General features: G+C 32.0%; 1 protein-coding gene across 3 annotated transcripts in view; it reads left to right on the top strand.

Annotated features, from left to right (window-relative positions):
• Positions 1–14,380, top strand: part of LOC134716392 (SMC5-SMC6 complex localization factor protein 2-like) — a 61,465-nt gene extending 47,085 nt beyond the window's left edge. For all 3 annotated transcript variants that reach the window (XM_063579372.1, XM_063579373.1, XM_063579370.1), the window contains 11 exons: positions 672–767; positions 1,560–1,703; positions 2,052–2,109; positions 4,528–4,638; positions 5,591–5,668; positions 8,944–9,022; positions 9,552–9,728; positions 10,203–10,331; positions 10,583–10,666; positions 13,005–13,073; positions 13,752–14,380. In XM_063579372.1, coding sequence (XP_063435442.1) covers positions 672–767; positions 1,560–1,703; positions 2,052–2,109; positions 4,528–4,638; positions 5,591–5,668; positions 8,944–9,022; positions 9,552–9,728; positions 10,203–10,331; positions 10,583–10,666; positions 13,005–13,073; positions 13,752–14,126 — 1,400 coding nt within the window. In that variant the 3' untranslated portion in view covers positions 14,127–14,380. The remainder of the gene's footprint in view (positions 1–671; positions 768–1,559; positions 1,704–2,051; positions 2,110–4,527; positions 4,639–5,590; positions 5,669–8,943; positions 9,023–9,551; positions 9,729–10,202; positions 10,332–10,582; positions 10,667–13,004; positions 13,074–13,751) is intronic.
• The last annotated feature ends 1,604 nt before the right edge of the window (positions 14,381–15,984 follow it).

Below are 15,984 nucleotides of genomic sequence, written 5' to 3'. Positions count from 1 at the left end.
CTAGTAAGTATATAGTACTGGGTCCCTGTCTCTACAGACCTGTGGTTATACACCTGGTACATCCTTCATAGATAAATATCTGTCTACTCTACAGCCTAGTAAGTATACACAATAACAAAGGAAAGCATCACCTCTGTTAATTTCTTTGTACATTTTAGTTTTTGAGGTCATTAACACCAAATTTTGTGGAAATGAGAATTTTCTTAATTTCATTTTTGAAATCTCAGAAACATATTTTAAAAAAAAAAAATAAAAGTGTTGCCAAATTTTTGAAAAATAAGTTAAGCATGTTTGAGTGTACCTTTTGCCTTGAAAACAACTAGAAACTACAATATATGATAAGATGTGCCTTATTTGTGTTGTTAAGTATATAAAATACTGGATTCCTGTCCTACAAACCTGTGGTTTCACACTCAGAGCATACTGTGAATGTAGGATTTCAATATTCCATTTTATGGTAGCTTTTTGAAAAGTAAATTGTTGGAATTTATCTCAAACTAAACTGATTGAGGATAGAAAGCGTTCCCCCCCCCCCCCCCTCCTTTCTGAAAAATTAGTTTACGTATCATTTCAGGTTTAAGCAAAAGGAAAATTCTAAAAAAATCATAAATGTCAGTATGCATTTCTTTAATTGTTCAGTATATTTAAATAGTTGATGTTATTTTTTGTAGAGGATTACAGTCTGTTACTGACCTCAAACATTTTACAGAATACATTAGAGAGTGTTGCTTGCCAGGAAGCTGTTCTAAGATGGCTGTTTCTGTTAAGTAAGTATGAAATAAAAAGAAGACATAAAAAAAATGAAACTGAAGGATTCAAAATCTGTTTTTATAAGTTATAAGTTTTTGTGTGGTCACTTTATCCACTACATTTTTGATATTACAAACAAGAAGAATAAAAAAATCTTAGCCTCAACTACATTTTTAGCTCACCTGGCTTGAAGGGCCAAGGGAGCTTTTCTCATCATTTGGTGTCTGTCGTCGTCAGTCGTTGATAATTTTTCAAAAATCTTCTCCTCTGAAACTACTGGGCTAAATTTAACCAAATTTGGCCACAATCGTTATTGGGGTATCTAGTTTAAAAAATATGTCTGGTGACCCGGCCAACCAACCAAGACGGCCACCATGGCTAAAAATAGAACATAGGGGTAAAATGTAGATTTTGGCTTATATCTCTGAAACCAAAGCATTTAGAGCAAATCTGACATGTGGTATAATTCTTTATTAGGTCAAGGTCTATCTGCCCTGAAATTTTCAAATGAATTGGACAACCCATTGTTGGGTTGCTGCCCCTGAATTGGTTATTTTAAGAACATTTTGCCATTATTGGTTATTATCTTAAATATTATTATAGATAGAGATAAACTGTAAACAGCAATAATGTACAGCAAAGTAAGACCTACAAATAAGTCAATTTGACCAAAATGGTCAATTGACCCCTTAAGTGGTAATTGCCCTTTATAGTCAATTTTCTTTTACAATTTTCATAAATTTTGTAAACTGTAAACTGCTAATGACATTGAATATATTGTGAATTGTATTTGATGCATCTGTTTGCAGTGTCTGTACATAGTAACCAGTTGGTAACACAGGGCTGTCATAAGACTTTATTGGAGCATCTAAACAGACAGATACATTTTAAACAGTTACCACAGACATGGATACCAGCCATACCGGATGTTTTATCTGTCTTCTGTAATTATGGTATGTTACACTGGACACAGTTATACAATATATACTCAAAAGATCAATAAATACAGTCTATATGCCTCATTCTCACAACCTCAGTGCTGACAGGCTAGACCACACAAACACAAAATAAACTTAAATTTTTATCAAAAGATAATGTCAAACTTAATTTTAGAGGAATAAATTTCCTCCCTAAAAAAACCATCTGTTTACCTATTATAGTGTTCATGTGATGTTGGGTTTTTTTGACAATCATTTCTTAAAAGCTGTAAAAAAAAAAATATAAAGATGCAATTGTAGCCGTTTATTGTAAAATGAGGTCATGTGTTGAGGAGTTTTTACATATTATATTTGACTTTATAGGTTGTGAAGTAAGCAGATTACTACCAGATAATATAGCTGACTCAACAGAAGAGTACAGGTAGGTTTAGATAGTTTTTACAATTTTTCTTTTTTTTATAAGAACATTCCATTTATATTTCGCAGAAAGAATTTTAAGTTGAAAATATTTCTTGTCAAAATACAAAAAAATGTTACTTACCACTATAATAGATAAGAATTACTACTTCTCAATTTCAAATGAGAAAAAAAAGTTATTTTTTAGCTCACCTGGCCCGAAGGGCCAAGTGAGCTTTTCTCATCACTTGGTGTCCGGCTTCCGGCGTCGGCGGTGTCGTTAACTTTTACAAAAATCTTCTCCTCCAAAACTACTGGGCCAAATTAAATCAAACTTGGACACAATCATCATTGGGGTATCTAGTTTAAAAAATGTCTGGCGTGACCCGTCGAATCAACCAAGATGGCCGCTATGGCTAAAAATAGAACACAGGGGTAAAATGCAGTTTTTGGCTTATAACTCCAAAACCAAAGCATTTAGAGCAAATCTGACATGGGGTAAAATTGTTAATCAGGTCAAGATCTATCTGCCCTGAAATTTTCAGATGAATTGGACAACCCGTTGTTGGGTTGCTGCCCCTGAATTAGTAATTGTAGGGAAATTTTGTCCATTTTCACTAATTATCTTGAATATTATTATAGATAGAGATAAACTGTAAACAGCAATAATGTTCAGCAAAGTAAGATCTACAAATAAGTCAACATAACCAAAATGGTCAGTTGACCCCTTTAGGAGTTATTGCCCTTTATAGTCAATTTTTAATCATTTTTCGTTAATCTTAGTAATCTTTTACAAAAATCTTCTACTCTGAAACTACTGGGCCAAATAAAACCAAACTTGACCACAATCATCTGGGGGGTATCTATTTTAAAAAATGTGTGGCGTGACCCGTCCAACCAACCAAGATGGCTGCCATGGCTAAAAATAGAACATAGGGGTAAAATACAGTTTTTTGCTTATAACTCAAAAACCAAACCTTTTAGAGCAAATCTGACAAGTGGTAAAATTGTTTATCTAGGCAAGATTTAACTGCCCTGTAATTTTCAGATGAATCCAACAACCTATTGTTGGGTTGCTGCCCCTGAATTGGTAATTTTAGGGAAATTTGGCTGTTTTTGGTTATTATCTTGAATATTATTATAGATAAAGATAAACTGTAAACAGCAATGATGTTCAGCAAAGTAAGATCTACAAATAAGTCATAATAACCAAAATGGTCAGTTGACCCCTTTAGGAGTTATTGCCCTTTATAGTCAATTTTTAACCATTTTTCGTTAATCTTAGTAATCTTTTACAAAAATCTTCTCCTCTGAAACTACCAGGCCAAATTAATCCAAACTTGACCACAATCATCTGGGGGGTATCTAGTTTAAAAAATGTGTGTCGTGACCTGGTCAACCAACCAAGATGGCTGCCATAGCTAAAAATAGAACATAGGGGTAAAATACAGTTTTTGGCTTATAACTCAAAACCAAAGCATTTAGACCAAATCTGACAAGTGGTAAAATTGTTTATCTAGGCAAGATCTAACTGTCCTGAAATTTTCAGATGAATCTGACAACCCGTTGTTGGGTTGCTGCCCCTGAATTGGTAATTTTAGGGAAATTTTGCTGTTTTTGGTTATTATCTTGAATATTATTATAGATAGAGATAAACTGTAAACAGCAATAATGTTCAGCAAAGTAAGATCTACAAATAAATCAACATGACCAAAATGGTCAGTTGACCCCTTTAGGAGTTATTGCCCTTTATAGTCAATTTTTAACAATTTTCATGAAATTTGTAAATTTTTACTAACATTTTCCACTGAAACTACTGGGCCAAGTTCAATACAGATAGAAATAATTGTAAGCAGCAAGAATGTTCAGTAAAATAAGATGTACAAACACTTCACCATCACAAAAACATAATTTTGTCATGAATTCATCTGCGTCCTTTGTTTAATATTCACATAGACCAAGGTGAGCGACACAGGCTCTTTAGAGCCTCTAGTTAAATAATAACCTAGGACAAATGTAGGATAGTAAGTTTTTTTTTCTGAAACAGCCCCCTATGAAGTTGTTTTGAAAAGAAAGAGAACATTACAATTTTTCTGTTGTTATGCCCCATTTATGGGCATTATGTTTTCTAGTCTGTGGGTCTGTCTGTTTGATCGTTTGTCCGTTCATTATCCTTTTGTCCCGCTTCAGGTTAAAGTTTTTGGTTGAGGTAGTTTTTGATGAAGTTGAAGTCCAATCAACTTGAAACTTAGTACACATGTTCCTTATGGTATGATCTTTCTAATTTTAATACCAAATTAGAGATTTTACCCCATTTTCACGGTTCACTGAACATAGAAATTGATAATGCAAATGGGAATCCGTGTACTTAAGACACATTCTTGTTAAATTATGGTATCTATAATACATACTTGTGAACTCCACTATAATTATTATTTTACAGTAGTCACATTGTCCATGAAGAACAAAATGGAATGATTCCAAGGGGAGGAAACTCTATTTGTAGGAATCTACACCTTGTCCTCAATATCATTGGACAGTGTTTACATTCAAGGTATGGTGAATAAGTAATCCAAAGTCTCTAACTGACTTTGATTAAGTATTGAATGCTTCATTTTGTAAATTCATTGGGGTTTAAAAGGGTTAACCAAAGTCAATTTTGTATTCAGCACTGAAATGCTTTGTTCTAAAAATGTACGCAAAGTCAACACTTTTACTACCCAATGAAATTACCAAAAGAAGCATTCAATACTTATTGATAAAAAATTTTGCTATGATCATGAAAACCCGATTACAATCAAGTGTATCTTTAATTTACCTGTGCACTTCATTGTGGAAACATGTGTCATCATGAATTTACAATTCATTTGGAAATGAATGTTCATTTCAGAATGACCTGAGATTGATGTTAGCCAATCAAAATAACATTTATTATAATGAAACATACATCTAATGTAATTACTTGAGTATGAAGTAGTTCTTTTTTAATATGAAAACTTTTGTCTGAGTGACTTGTTTTAAAGTTCATTTATTAACTTAAATTTTTCCTATAAGACTGGTATTTAAACTGTGCCAGTAATTAAGTCCCAGGTACTAGGTGGGATAGACAATTCAACAGCAGATTAAAAGACTAAATTGTAATTATGTAAATGTCTTAAATCTTAGTGCCAGAAACACCTGGAATATAATTTATCGACCTCATTCAAGAATTAAATAGCTATTTCATCCGCTCTATAAATGAAAGAAGATCATAAGCCAATTTTAGATAAACAGAATATTTGAAGAATATGGGATAAGGTCAATGTGACAAATATTTACCAAAAATATTGTTACCAAGTGGAAATTCAAAGAAAATTTTTATAACAGTGTGTGTACAGACAGGAATAAAACATAAAACTCCAGAAACAACATATCATAAGACCTGTGCCAAGTCAGGAATATAACAGTTGATGCCCATTCGTTTGACTGACCACCATAAATAATTTATATTATTTTATCTTTTTCAGACCAAGGTACAGTAGCAAACAACTGACAGATCTACTCATTATTTTGTGTCATGTAGCCATGGACAAGTCACATAATAGGTTTGTACACAATTTTATTGGATATTTACAGAAAGCCACTAACACATCACAGGTCCAGCTGTGGCTACAATTAGTGTTACACATATTGGGTTAAATTATAATATTTCAAAATTTTACTGGACTTTTGAACATATATAGTCATCCTTGATATTCATTGAAAAAAACACATAAATTTGAAAAAGGCAGAGAGTAGACAATCATGTTAATTTATCATTGTACTTCAGTTGAATCAAAATACCAAAAAGCATTGTCATGATTATAAAAAAAAAATTAAGGGGCCTCGGTGGCTGAGTGGTCTAAGTAGTTACTACTGTAATCACTAGCCAGTCAACACTGAGGTTGTGAGTTCCAACCCAGCTCATGCAGGTGCACTTGACTCCAATCTTAATTGACTAGGATTGTCAGTTTTCCTATCAAAGGTTGTGGGTTTTCTCCAGGCACTCCAGCTTCCTCCACCAATAAAAACTAGCGGCCATGAAATAGCCTAAATGCAGTGCATAAAAGTGGCGCTAAAAAACCAAAAAATCAAAATATTAAACCTATTTTTCAGTTAGGAACAGCTAAGGAATATTTTTAAGTATACTTTGCTTCTTGGTAAAGTTACAGATTTATCATTTTCCCCAAATTCAGAATTTTAGTCTGCTGAACACAATACAACGAAGCAAAGAAACAATTTAATAGTGATGAGGGGTGTCAAGGGGGTGTATCTGCACAGCAGAAGGCAAAATGATATTGCAATTTTATGATGAACTAATGATTGAAAATGATTTTTTTAACAATTTCACAAAACACAGTGAATAAAGAGCTTTTTCACTGCTGCACATGAAATAACTAGAGGCTCTAAAGAGCCTGTGTCGCTCACCTTGGTCTATGTGCATATTAAACAAAGGACACAAATGGATTCATGACAAAATTGTATTTTGGTGATGGTGATGTGTTTGAAGTTCTTACTTTACTGAACGATTTTGCTTCTTACAATTATATCTATCATGAACTTTGCCCATTAGTAACAGAGAACTATATTTGGTAAAAATTTACATAAATTTACCAAATTAATGAAAATTGTTAAAAATTGACTATAAAGGGCAATAACTCCTTAAGGGGTCAATTGACCATTTAGGTCATGTTGACTTATTTGTAGATCTTACTTTGCTGAACATTATTGCTGTTTACAGTTTATCGCTATCTATAATAGTATTCAAGATAACCAAAAACGGCAAAATTTCTTTAAAAATTACCAATTGGAGGGCAGCAACCCAACAACCAGTTGTCCAATTCATCTGAAAAATTCAGGGCAGATAGATATTGACTTGATTAACAATTTAACTTCTTGTCAGATTTGCTCTAGATGCTTTGGTTTCATAGTTATAAGCAAAAAACTGCATTTTACCCCTATGTTCTATTTTTAGCCGTGGCGGCCATCTTGGTTGAATGGCCAGGTCATCGGACACATTTTTCAAACTAGATACCCCAAAGATGATTGTGGCCTAGTAGTTTCAGTGGAGATTTTGTAAAAGATTACTTAGATTTATGAAAAATGGTTAAAGATTGACTATAAAGGGCAATAACTCCTAAAGGGGTCAACTGACCATTTTGGTCATGTTGACTTATTTGTAGATCTTACTTTGCTGAACATTATTGCTGTTTACAATTTATCTCTATCTATAATAATATTCAAGATAATAACCAAAAACAGCAAAATTTCCTCAAAATTACCAATTCAGGGGCAGCAACCCAACAACAGATTGACCGATTCATCTCAAAATTTCAGGGCAGATAGTTCTTGACCTGATAAACATTTTTATCCCATGTCAGATTTCCTCAAAATGCTTTGGTTTTTGACTTTTTAGCCAAAAACTGCATTTTACCCCTATGTTCTATTTTTAGCGGTGGCGGCCATCTTGGTTGGTTGACCAGGTCACGCCACACATTTTTTAAACTAGATACCCCAAAGATGATTGTGGCCAAGTTTGGATTAATTTGGCCAAGTAGTTTCAGAGGAGAAGATTTTTGTAAAAGATTACTTTAATTTACGAAAAATGGTTAAAAATTGACTATAAAGGGCAATAACTCCTAAACGGGTCAACTGACCATTTTAGTCATGTTGACTTATTTGTAGATCTTACATTGCTGAACATTATTGCTGTTTACAGTTTATCTCTATCTATAATAATATTCAAGATAATAACCAAAAACAGCAAAATTTCCTCAAAATTACCAATTCAGGGGCAGCAACCCAACAACCGATTGACCGATTCATCTGAAAATTTTAGGGCAGATAGATCTTGACCTGATAAACATTTTTATCCCTGTCAGATTTCCTCAAAATGCTTTGGTTTTTGAGTTATAAGCCAAAAACTGCATTTTACCCCTTTGTTCAATTTTTAGCCGTGGCGGCCATCTTGGTTGGTTGACCAGGTCAGGCCACACATTTTTTAAACAAGATACCCCAAAGATGATTGTGGCCAAGTTTGGATTAATTTGGCCAAGTAGTTTCAGAGGAGAAGATTTTTGTAAAAGATTACTTTAATTAACGAAAAATGGTTAAAAATTGACTATAAAGGGCAATAACTCCTAAACGGGTCAACTGACCATTTTGGTCATGTTGACTTATTTGTAGATCTTACTTTGCTGAACATTATTGCTGTTTACAGTTTATCTCTAACTATAATAATATTCAAGATAATAACCAAAAACAGCAAAATTTCTTCAAAATTACCAATTCAGGGGCAGCAACCCAACAACCGATTGACCGATTCATCTGAAAATTTCAGGGCAGATAGAGCTTGACCTGATAAACATTTTTACCCTATGTCAGATTTGCTCTAAATGCTTTGGTTTTTGAGTTATAAGCCAAAAACTGCATTTTACCCTATGTTCTATTTTTAGCCGTGGCGGCCATCTTGGTTGGTTGACCGGGTCACGCCACACATTTTTTAAACTAGATACCCCAATGATGATTGTGGCCAAGTTTGGTTTGATTTGGCCCAGTAGTTTCAGAGGAGAAGATTTTTGTAAAAGTTAACGACGACGGACGACGACGACGACGGACGACGGACGACGACGGACGACGACGGACGACGGACGACGGACGCCAAGTGATGAGAAAAGCTCACTTGGCCCTTCGGGCCAGGTGAGCTAAAAATGGCAAAACAAGTTGCAGGAAAATAACCCTTTACCACCCTCAATTTATAAACACAAAATGTTGAATTGATTTATAAATACTTAGAAATGTCAATACTAACAATAATGACTAATATGAATTTTGATTTCAGTGAAGTGTTACCACATGAATTCCAAGTTTGTTTAAAAGGCATTCTGAAAAGTTACAGTTCTAACTACTGGGAGTCTCATGTAAGTCTTTGAATCTATTCATAAATTAAATTGAGAAAAAAACTTCTGCTTAGCCATTTCTGTTTATGATATCAAATGTTCAAAACTGTTTGTTTTTTTTGTCAATTTTATCTGTCTAAGGTTTGTTAAAAATAAAATAACATGTATGAAAAAAATAGTTTTAGAATTGTTTAAATTCCTTTTAATGCAGAAGCTACCAATTACATATCATATCTTTACAGGAAAAAATGTTTTACAACAGGTTTTATATATTGCTAGTATTACAGTCAAAGCATTCAAAGGGAGATAAATCTAATACTTTTCAAATCAATAAAAAAACTTAATTCAAACTAACTCAATTTCATTATTTTAATTGAAGTGAAAAGAAGTTTAATTGAAGTGATTAAGCTAAACTTCTATCAACATCAGATAGAAGAACATATGGGTTGATTATATCATACAATGAAATTGATAATTTGAAGTCATTTTAGTATTATATTATGACATATCTTTGTATTCACATTTATACATGATTTCTATTTTATTATAGTGTAATGAACTTTGCCATACACTGTTTAAAATCACTGGCCATCATCATAATAGACAGTACTTGGCCCAGCTATTACCTGAGGATAAACGAGGGGCATACCTACAGAGGAGATTAGCCTACCTGTATCTACAGGATATGTTTGATGTGGGGAGAGATACGGACATTAAAGATTATAAGGTAAGATATTGTCAGTGGCTCATGAGTGAAGAGAACGGATACACATTTACTCTTTGAGATTGATCCCTATAGAAGATCTAACAGGTTAACCCCTTTTTAGGATATATTGGATGATTTCTACAAGATAATCACTCTGGCATTTTTTTCCAATTTAAGGAATATCAAATTCTGACACACTTTTGATTTAAAGGAAAGGTGGTCAAAAATGTTTTTGCATTATATTTTATTTTGAATTTTCAATGTAGTTCTAAAAATTTGAATTCATGTACTCACACATAGATTTATGATTTTTGATAAAAAAAAAAAAAAATTCATACAAGTTTTGTTTTTCAATCTCACCCTTTGATACTTGTACTTCTATATCCAGCTATTACATGTGCACTACCTATTCCTAAATGTATGTGTGTCTGTTTTAAATTTTTAATTTTGTTGAATGTTCTTTCATCTACATGTATTTTTTTTTTTAAATTTCAGATTAAATGTCTTCATGTATATCTGACAAAGCTACAAAAACTAGTTCCAACTGATGTATATAAATTATCAAGTGCAATAAGTTATTTAGATATAGCTGTGGGAAACAGTGCAATAAAAGTGGCAGAAAAGGTAAAGTATGCACCAATACATGGTCTTAGTATGATGTCCATCTTCACTGAACTAGTACACATCTTTATAAGATGTCGGATCTAACATAACTTAAAACCTTTTGCACTTTGATGTGTTGTGTGAAATGTCACATCAATGAAAATGACTTTACAGTAGTGTTGACTGCCTAAAATTTTAAGTAAATATATGACATAAAAAATATCATCAATACATTTTTTAAAACTAATGTATAAATATATTGTGTGTTTTAGGACGATTTACAGTACCTTTGTGACCAGTTGAAGAAGATTTCTGGTGATGTTAAAGACAGTGTTCAGATGTTAGACAGAAGCTGGGTAGGTTAAACTGGACATGATCTCTCAAATTAGTAGGAGATAGACATATGTCTTGTTGGGCTTTCATAGCTGACTGGGTTTTGCTCATTGTTGATGGACATAATCTGTCAAATTAGTAGGAGATAGACATTTGTCTTGTAGGGGCTTTTCATAGCTGACTATGGGTTTTGCTCATTGTTAAAGGTCATATGGTGGCCTATAGTTGCTGAAATAGCTTGATCTGGATCCCTAGATAAAATAAATGATAGGCTTAGGGTTACCAATATCTCCTTTGACTCCTACATAAAAAGCTATGACTTTTGACAGGAAGAAAAATGCGAACTTACAAATTGCATTCTTTTCAGGTCATAGAAGTCTTAATGATGTTTGCTTGTCATATTTTGGAATTTTTGTCAGATTTTCAAAATCCTCTGGTTTTATCCATTCCAATGCCTTAAAAACATTTGCCCATGAACCCCCATTTTTCTTTTTATAAATCTTTTACATGTATAATTATAAGCCATTTGTAAAAGTCTTATAAAGTCTTATTTATTTTTTTAATAGTTTTTGAGAACTTTAACTGTTCAATAAAGCTATGAAAAATCAAGAGAGAACATTTTCCCGCCAAAATTCCAATGGCTTATATCTTAAAAACAAGCACATTGACCCCTATATTTTTTTTGCTTTTTTGATTCCTCAATTACTCCCCTATCAATATATACTAGTTTTATGGAAAGTTATTTATTTTGAATCTGAGCAGCAAACATCCTTAAATGCAAAAGATCAATTTGACCTAGTAAAAATCATTTGTCAAATTTGTGATTATTTGTTTGATTTTAATTTCATACTAGAGTTCTGTCCCATTTTTATGTGGAAAAAATAACTGTTAACAAATTAATCACACAACTTCCCTGCACCACTGCACATTTTCTGGAACCCAGTACTCATATGTTGGGGCAGAGGAATGTATCTCCATAGATACACGAACTGCACCTTGGAAGTCTTCAAATAAACTTTTTTCATCTGTGTGTATATGATAAATATTTATGAGTTTACCTTACATAGATTAATATCAAGATATGATATGTTTTAAATAGATATAAAAGATAAACTTGTGTGATTTTGCCTTACATAGATTAATGTCCTATTAAAGATCACCATTGTTGGCGGCCTCAGATCTGACCATTTGATGTCACAGTTTATATCACATTTAGAGGTTCTATATTATGTCCCTATATAACTGAGATTGATTTAGACTCTGTCTATGCGAAAAATTAATTATCTTGTACTCTCAGATGTCTCAGAACTTTACGATTGACTCTTTAAATTCTCTCTGAATATCAAAAAAAATCATTAAACTAGAATTTATTGGAACAGGGATTAGATAATTATAGCTTCTATAACAAGTGATATCACTTGACAGCAACTTGGTTTTTTTAAATTTAATATAATAACAAAAAAACAAAAATTATTATCCATATTGAAATTAAAACAAAAATCATTGGGTGGTCAATAGTTGATGACTCTTTGTGTAATAGTCCTAATTTATAACCTCAGTTTCTGGATGATAGAATCTTTGTATGACATCATGGGTCATTGCATAATAATATTAACCTTGACCTAACATTAGGACATCATAATCTGTTTACCTATTTGTATTGTAATCAGTTAATGCACCTTATTTATCATAAATAGAGGATTTTCATATTTACACATGATTATCACCAAATTTTCATTTTATTTATTAAACTTTTAGGTAATTGGCCCATAATTCTATACTGACAATAACAATATACAATTAAATCAACTTAGAAGGCTAGCAGAAAACAGTAAAGTTTGGACTATTTGTTAGTATATATCAGTATATTACTACACAGTTTACATGACTTAGTAAATTGGGTATACTGCATATGAAGGGACAATGAATGCTATTTATTTACCAAGGTCACAGGATTAAGGACATTAGCTTCTTGGGGTAACTGCAAGTTACGAAGGCGAGTGACACTAAGTGATTCCCAATTGTTATCTAGAATGTTTATAGATAAACAAAACCTTTTCTCTGTATTGCAAAATTTTGATATTACAATTAATTTCGAAATACAGATTAGGAAATAACAATAAAATGAAAATAACACTTTTAAATAAATATACATTCCAAATACTTTCCTGGATTCAGCCAAAATGTATTAATACAAAAACACATGAAGAGCTTTATAAACAATTCCATCTACTGTCAACTGACATCTGAGCTCATGGTATCTTGGGGACTAATAGTCATTTTAATTAGTATTTTACATAGTAATTATTATATATAAAGATAATGTTACACCTTTTATTGACCCTTGTTTTTCATTTTCAGGTGAAAGATATGATGGTACGGGTGTGCAGTAAATGGACTCTTTATCTATTAACTGTAGGGAGTAAACAGGTCAGTAGAGATATGCTTAGGATAATATGTTAGTAAATAGATAAAGACATATAAAATGACATTAATAGAAAGAGTAGGGATATGTTCATTTATAACATTAGCAATAGCTTGTGGGAATAAATAACATAGCGATAGAGTGTTGTGATTACGAGGCTCACATACCGTTACTCTGTTGTAAATTTATAGACAAACAACAATGAACAGTACATCTTCCAGATACCTTGACTTTGTACAGACATTGATTTTTATCACATTTCATGTAACTTTGATGCAAGATGTTTTGCCTCAAAATATAAATATAAATCTAATGGCGAAAAAGGGGCCAGTTTAGGGGCCAGCTGAAGCTTTACCCTGGCTGCAGGATTTCTTGCTGTGTTGCAGACCCATTTGGTAACCTTCAGCTGTGTTCTGCTCTTTGATCAGGTGGTTGTCTTCTTAAAAGATTCCCCTTTTCCATTCTCAATTTTATAATCTAAAATTTGTATACAAAAGGAGTCAGAAAGAGAAACAGCAATGAAACAGCAAACCACAAACAGACACAACTAAACAAGTTTGATATCTTAAAGTCCAGATGCATTCCTCAATAGAAGTAAAAGTGTCTATATCATTAAAAAAACAATCCAATTCACCCTTAGTTTGAACAGATAGTTAAATCTTTCTTTAAATTTATTCTTACAGAAAAGTATGTTTGCTTACACTAAAAAGAAGACACCTGCAGTATTTGAAATCAAAACAGTGGAAGCCTCACAAGGTGATATATCTAGTCAGTCAGAAGGAGAAGAAGAGTCAAAAGAGGTTCCAAAAGACATTATAGTGGACAACAGAACACCTATCATTACAGATATTCAATGTATTACGGATGAAAATTCAAACCAGAGTCAGTCAAAAACATTTACTTTAGATAATGAAAACTGTGAAAATGAATTAGACAAGGAAGTTGAAAAAACTGTTATTATAAAAAATGAAAAACCTGATATAATACCGATTTCTGATTCACCAATGGAAGTTGATTTAACTGAAGACGATTTACCAGATTTATTGGACCATTCATAACCCATGGAACATTCTTGTTATGCTGAGTGCTCATCATTGTCTCCATTTGTCATTTCATTGCTTAAAGATATAATAATTATTGCTGATCAAACTTTGCATCTGACATGTTAATAAGCTATATTTCAAGTATTCAAGTTCAATTTCAAATAGTTCCTTTTCCTAATTTCCTTTCACGGTAGCATTTAGTTTTGGAGTCAACATTTTACTATATCTTTGAAATTTTGAAATTTATATCCTTACTTCATTTAATGAATGGCTATCGTTTATTTTGAATTTATTGAACCATAAAACTAATTTTTGACTCTTCACATTGAATAATCCGCGAAGCGGATTATGTAAAATGTGAAGAGTCAAAAATTAGTTTTATGGTTCAATAAAATCAAAATAAATTATTGCCATTCATTATAAATAAATTTCAATCAAAAATACGGCTCATCCACTTTTTATATCATTTACCTTGACAATAACAACGTACACACATGTTGGCGTATGAATACACAACGTCAGAGTGGGCGTGTCACCATAAAAATTGGCAACATTGAAAATAAAACTAATAATTTTAACCAATCAGAAGACAGTAAATACACAAAATTTATTTATATCCTGTATAAACAAAATTATGTTGACCATGCTACCTGTAAAAAGATATATTCAGGTAGTAAAAAACACCTTGACTAAAATTAATTTTCATGAAATTTTGACAAAATATTTATTTTGACCCTTTGACAAAAATATAAAAATTTCAAAAACTTGAACCTCTCACTTTATGTGCAAAATTTCAACAAACACTAATTTTGATCATTGAGAAGCTTCTTATATCCTGAACAACAGAATGTGATTTAAATAAAACATTCAGCTGGTTTTTTTCCTTGTAGTGTTATGTACAACCTTAAAGTAAAAGATCATTTTTTAGCAGCAAATATTTCACTTGATCAAAACGAGATCTCATTGAAGATATTCTGTGGAGGACAATCTCATAATATCATCATTGAGTGTTTGATTGGACAAATCTGTATCATTATTCATCCCTTACAAAGGTCCATTTTAGTATGATATGTAAGGGCTGTTCTGTTTAAACATAAATGGTTCCCTGAGAAGGCACTGCCAAAATGGGGTTACCAAATATCGAAACCAATTAAGAATTTTAATTACATTTTCACTGTACTTGACACCCATCCATAGTTAAGAAGTGCCTTTCCTAAGATACATGTATGATTTTATGGAACAGCTGTAATTGCTCACTGAGTCATTGTCATTGATTAAACCAGATTATAATTGGCATTAAATGCAAAAGGGAAAATGTTTGTATATTGAGTTTTGACCATCACCTTTTTATTTTAAAAGAAGAGGCACTTAAATATTAAAAGTTTCCTTTTACAGTCAAAACTTTATCACAAAACCTAGTTTATTTCTTGATAAAATAATGTAAAAGCTTAAGAATTTAAAAAAAATATTGAAATGACACAATAAGTCATTGTGTTAAGATATTTTTTTTTTAAAACAATTGCTACATTAAAAATGAACTTGATAAAGATATCTCCTAGCATTCGGTGTAACTTTTTAGATGGTAAAATTACCTCTTATACACAGTGCTCCATATATAAAACTTCTTTTATTTCAGTTGTTTATGGGACCAAAGTCTGTCCTTCAGAGAGGTCATTGCAGAACATTGATTATCTTATGTTTATTGTTTTTAACTTTTATATATGAAATGATAAAATAAAATATTTAATAACTTTTTTGTAATCCTTACCAAGTAATACCTACACATATTAAAGCAGTCCTTCAAAATCATACAAAAAAATAATTTTCATTTGTCCGGTGAAAATGTAGAAAAAAGACATGGACTGATGCAGAT

The sequence above is a fragment of the Mytilus trossulus genome, chromosome 4, assembly GCF_036588685.1.
Source record: "Mytilus trossulus isolate FHL-02 chromosome 4, PNRI_Mtr1.1.1.hap1, whole genome shotgun sequence".
Classification (NCBI taxonomy): Eukaryota; Metazoa; Mollusca; class Bivalvia; order Mytilida; family Mytilidae; genus Mytilus; species Mytilus trossulus.
Note: the sequence above shows the minus strand (reverse complement) of the source record. Positions and strands in the feature narration are given on the sequence as shown.